Source organism: Pyxicephalus adspersus, chromosome 5 (assembly GCF_032062135.1).
Source record: "Pyxicephalus adspersus chromosome 5, UCB_Pads_2.0, whole genome shotgun sequence".
NCBI classification, from domain to species: domain Eukaryota; kingdom Metazoa; phylum Chordata; class Amphibia; order Anura; family Pyxicephalidae; genus Pyxicephalus; species Pyxicephalus adspersus.
In genome coordinates this window covers 76,298,376-76,304,395 of record NC_092862.1, presented here as the reverse complement: position 1 = coordinate 76,304,395, position 6,020 = coordinate 76,298,376, and the positions used below count along the sequence as shown (strand labels likewise).

General features: G+C 37.3%; 1 protein-coding gene across 2 annotated transcripts in view; it reads right to left on the bottom strand.

Annotated features, from left to right (window-relative positions):
• Positions 1–2,937: 2,937 nt before the first annotated feature.
• The window catches only part of BAG1 (BAG cochaperone 1), an 8,661-nt gene continuing 5,578 nt past the window's right edge, over positions 2,938–6,020 (bottom strand). For both annotated transcript variants that reach the window (XM_072411896.1, XM_072411897.1), the window contains exon 7: positions 2,938–4,402. In XM_072411896.1, coding sequence (XP_072267997.1) covers positions 4,313–4,402 — 90 coding nt within the window. In that variant the 3' untranslated portion in view covers positions 2,938–4,312. The remainder of the gene's footprint in view (positions 4,403–6,020) is intronic.

The following is a 6,020-nucleotide window of genomic DNA, read 5'->3' as shown; positions in this document are numbered from 1 at the left end:
TACTGTAGTCTTCTTCATGGGTAAATAAGGCATCCCCCTGAAAATAAGCCCTAGAGCATATTTTGGCCTTCAAAAAAAAATAAGACAGTGTCTTATCATCGGGGAAACAGGGTAGCACATAACTCTGCAAGATGTCAGGAACTAACTTGAGGGCTTAAGAGTTGAGACAGAAGGAGCTTGTGTTAGGGGGTTTAAAGTGGAAATTTAGTTCTGCATTCCACATTGCGTGCAGGTAGAATTTTTTTTTAGATTATTTTTTTTAGCTACTTTAGGCCAGGAATGCATTAAGTCTTAGGGAGTGATTTAGCATCAGGGACATTTTGTAACATAGAAATAATTAGGGTCCATGTGGCGAGGCTCATTCAACCCTGACCCTGCTTTTTACGACAGAAGCCGTATTACACGTAGGACTAGGGCCCAACATGATGTCCTAGATATGCTCATTATACTCCTACGGCGGTAGTGCACATAAATGGGTCTTTATCAGAACCTATTTGCATCCATAAGGACACACGCCAAAGGAGCTCATTATCCCCCCTAATCTCCATCCTGACCCCAGAACCCCTACTCAGAGTGATAAGAGCTAAACCAGATATCACAGGTCTAACGCTGGGGAAAACCCCACAAAAAATAGTGGCTTTTGCTGACAACCTCATGTTTGTAATTATCAACCCCATTGTGTCCTTACCTAACCTCATACACAAATTGTTGGTTTATGGCTCCATCTACCTTCAAGATGAAATTTTCAAATCTTTAATATATCTTTCCATATCTTTAAATCCCGCAATTCCGTTGGAGGGCCTGAAATACCTCGGTATATATCTGTCCAGGGACATACCCTTTCTTGTTAAACTTTGTCCCTCTTCTTGCCTTCAGAAATGGAGGCCAGTCACCCTATCTTGGTTTGGACAGGTCCAGGTGCAGGTGGTCAAAATAATATTTTGCCTCACTTCCTATATTTTTTTCAGACCCTGCCTACCTGGATTGCCAAATTGTCCTTCCAAATAGCTCACACCAGTTTCTTTCAGTTCATATGGTGGAGTAGAAGGCCAAGAATTAATACACTGTAATTCTACCCTAAATCAGCTGGAGATCTGGGTGCTCCAAACCTCTATTTGTACTATGTTGCATCTTACCTTGTCAGAGTGGTAAACTGGGCCAGCACTCAGTGGCTAAGCAATGAATGAAACTGAAGCAGTCATTCAGTTCGTAATCACTACAATGTCCCATGGCTGGCCCCCACCCAGATTTCCTCTCTAAAGAACTATCCCAGTGTGAGCCCCACGTGGAGAATTTTCCCACTCAAATGTGTTTCCCCACCCATCACTCCTATCTCCAATAATAGGCAATCCCCTATTGGCACCTGGTGAGGGAGAACCCATTTTCCAACATATCATTCACAAGGGTGTCTGTAGAGCCTCCCACTTTTTGAATGGGAATGCTTGGCTACAAAAAGATCTGGCTTTTTTGGGAGCCCCAAAAAAGATTACTCGCCTAGTCTATATAATCTTATATTATACAGTAAAAGGAATCAAATAAAGTTATACGGTGTTGTTTCTTTTTTGCCTTTGATTGCACTCGGCCAATTGCCTTACGTTTTCACGAAGGGATTATTACAGGCCAGAAATTTGTAAGAGTCCAAAAAAAAGTATGTAAAAATATACGCAAAAGGCACGCGGTGATTGAACAATACGTACACACATACATACATGCATGCAAACTTACCTCTGACATATACCACAGTCATATGTCTAGCAGTTTGGTGATGCGTTTCCGAGTGATGGTGGAATATAGCAAGTTTGGTTGAAATGTCTCCATGTGTTTCCGAATGATGACATACATACATACATCAAAATATAGCTCTGAGATATAGCACAGCACTGCACAAAGATGACTGGGGCACTTATATGAGTCTCAGTCATACATATGGCAAGTTTGGTTGAAATGTCTCCATGTGTTTCCGAATGATGACATACATACATACATCAAAATATAGCTCTGAGATATAGCACAGCACTGCACAAAGATGACTGGGGCACTTATATGAGTCTCAGTCATACATATGGCAAGTTTGGTTGAAATGTCTCCATGCGTTTTCGAGTGATGTTGGAACATACATACATACAATTTTATATATATATAGATTTATTATTAAACAGGATTTATATAGCGCCAACATATTATGCATACTGTACATTAAATAGGGGTTGCAAATGACAGACAGATAGACAGTGACACAGGAGAGGGAGAGGACCCTTCCCTGAAAGCTTACAACTTAGGAGGTGGGGGAAGTATCACACAATAGTAGGGGAGATAAAAACTGTATGGTTATGATTTTATTTCAAAGTGCAGATTTGATAGAATTTCATATAGATCTGTTCATTTTGTCTAAGCAGTACTCACCTGGAAAATCACAATACACTTACTGGTATGTGAAAGGGAATAGGTGCATAGCCTCAAAACTATATATGCACAAATCTGGCGAGAGGCTCTGATGCTTTCTCACCAGATTTGGTAATATCACTACTATGCTGCTGATTGTTTTCCTTGTTGAGGTGTCTGACACGGGGAAACAAAACCCTGCCTCTACCATGATAGCTGCCTAACACACACACAGACAACATGCAGAGGATGCAGTTAGTCAGTGATGAGAAACAGATCAGTTGCAGGTAACTTGTTGTACAGTCTCTGCCTGCCTTTACAGGGACAGATTTCTGAATTGTATTCCCCTTTTAAAAGCAGAGGTGTCCCGTGAAAGAGTACCCATTGATATACATGTATTGTGGGTTGAGAACCTGTGCTCTGCACCTGCTTACTCCGATTCTTGTCTAGCAGAAATGCCACTGTCAACTCCCTACCATTCAGGTTCTTATAGAAAAGTCCTTTTTTTCAGATCCTTTAACATTTACCCCACAAGCAATAATGCAGCACAATAAATCTAATGAACAAATGTTCTTTTTATTTGACTACAAGGCAGCTCACACACATTTTATTGAATAAATTACAAAGAAAAGAATAAAATACTTAGCTGCCAGCACCTTTTAAACAGATTTCTGAAAATTTGCAGTTTCACAAAAAAAAAAAAATACTGCTAACAACAAATGTTTTGTAGATATCAAAGCATATAAAGAAATGTGAAGAGCAGAACTGCTATGATTTATAGACCCGAAAGAAAATAAATATCTGTGTTACCTACAGCAACTAGATACACTTTTTATACATGTGGCCCATGGAGTTATGTTTTAAATAACATGGTATGGTAATATGTTTACAAAGCAAAGGATTAAGGCAGATTAAGATCTTACCTGAGGACATACAGTCCACTCAAAGTCAGTAATCATTTTTATTTTCTTTAGTAATTCACCAATTTGTTCCTATATTACACAGCCATACACAGTAAAAGTCTGCCTAATTCTGCTGTAAATGACTGTAGCTGATCAAGGGTGAATCGAGACAATGGTCCTAATTTATTAAAGTTCTCCAAGGCTAGACAGGATACACTTTCCTCAGTGAAGTTGGGTGATCCAAAAAACTTGGAATGGGTCTGGTCCAGGATTCAAAACATTTGCTAGCAAAAAACTTTTGCTAGGTTTGCTGGATCACCCACCTTCACTGATGAATGTGTATCCTCTCCAGCCTTTGAGAGCTTTAATAAATCAGGCCCAATATGTCAAACCACAAAGCTTGTTTATTTGTCTATTTCCCAACTATACATGACACTATAAGTGATGTATTAGCACAATTAATGTATTAGCATAATGCTTCAGAGGTTACTTTTGTGACTGGTGGTCAGCCATATGACATTTAATAGAGTAAAAGAATTTTGCAAGCTTTGGTTTTTCAAAGCAAACAAAGGCACTAATCAAATGTATAAAACAAAGCAGTGTTTTTTTTTTCTTCAACATACCTGCATATTTTGGGGATATTTGGGGGAAACAAGAGTGCCTGGACAAATCCAACACAAACACATAGGGAATATACAAATTCTTTGCAGATAGTGTTCTGGCCCAGCTTTGAACCTGGGGCCCAATTACTTGCCTATAACAAATCCTAAAAGTCTTGATAAAAAAGATACATTATATTTAAAACATAATATTAGTGCTCATTTTCTTGTCTATCCATACACCAAGTATAGCAGCAGAGAGTACACAGACAAAACAAGCAATCATTTAATTTCAACAAAATAGCTATATATACACACATTATTTATATATCTCTTCTCCAAGACAGAGAGAAAAAAATCCCTTTTTTTGTATACACTTGCTCATGGAGCAACCATTTTACTCTATCAACACATGTTGTATATGAGCCTTTACTTTGCCAGAGCCAAATTCTTGGAGTGAAGCTTGTCAATTTCTTGACTGATGTTGCCTTCCATTGTGTCACATTGAGCAAGGAATCCCTGGGCAAAACAATAAGAAAATTATACATGTTATTACAAAGACACAAATACTATCATACTGAATAATTAGGAATATACTACAAGCATAATTTTCAATTACGCACTGGCACATTAAATATGTTTTCTATTTCTTTCTTTGGTTATTTTTGTTAATACTTTGAAAATTGCCTGTGCTCAGTCATTATGCTTGTTTGTTCATAATCTGTTTGCGATGCGGAAGATGATAACACAGTTGGTGATTTGTATGTTTTAATGTTTAATACCAGTATGTATGACTGTTCACTGAATAAAAACTAAATTATAAAAAAAAAATATATATGTTTTCTAACAGCGTTCCTGGCAGCCTAGGAACAATGTTCCTTACACAGCATATACAGTAAGTGATTGGTTACTTCTAGCCACCCTAGTAACACAGATGCCCTTGCTCGGATGGCTCAATATTAAGATGCCTTCATTTAGGTAAACCATACCTTACCAAAAACATTGGACTCCAAACACCGACACATTACTGCAGAGCACCCAGGCATTAATTCCCTAACGTGTGCACCTACTGGTCTCCAAAAATGAGTACTTGTCACTTATATTTGTTAAAAATGCAATATTTAAAAAAAGCACCATGGTAAATGTATTATATTCTAATAACTAAATTTTTGGTCTAACTGTATAAAGTTTGTCTTAACAAGCCTTTTTTTTGTGAATCTATTGCAATTTTTCCTACCTGGAGATCCTGCCAATAACACCACATCTTGCTGCATGCTAACAACACAAAGCCACCGTCCCACACTTGGCCAATAGGCTGCTTTTTGGGTCAGATATTTTGCATAAAGAAAATGTACAGAGACATGATACTAAGCATACTTAAAAAATATATAAGGTATACATCCAATGAAATACCCTTTTATTTTATAGACATTAAATTATATTTCACAATTGAACAAGCTGTTCAGTGAAAATAACAGTCACAGAGACAGACATAAAGCAAAACACTACCAGTTGTATTTTGGATCTTTTATTTACAAGTTTGAACTATTTTTTCTGCATCTGCTGCATCTACACCTGGAAGAGATTTAATTTGTACCAACCTCATTACAGTAAATTTTACTGGACAGCTTAGTCTGCAGGTAAATCCAGGGAAAAATATAAAATAACAAAATATAAACTGCATACTGTTTATAGGGTACCACATTTTTGCAACAATAGTAATTGAATGTCAATAATGGTGTTTTATTTTTAGTTAAAAAAAGGATTTCTGCTTCAGACCTCTCAGTTATTGTAACAACACAACGCAAAGCCTATGTAAAAGCAGAGCCCAGTGGAACAGTCCATGGTCATAGTGAAACATGAAGTCAGAGAACCCTGCCACCTCAACATTTTTCAGATCTCCACATAGGGGGGCTTACTCTGATATATTTAAATTAGCTGAAGGGGAATATGGTGTAGTTTTGATAGCAGTAAATCATTTAGAAGATGCTGAATACTTAAAGCGGAACTAAACCCAAAATAAAAAAAAATAAATACACACACTTACCTTTAACCACCTGAGCGTTACACTGAGGTCTAGATTTCTGTACCAAAAGTGATCCACTGTTTTTCATGAAATTTTTTTTTTTAAATTGTA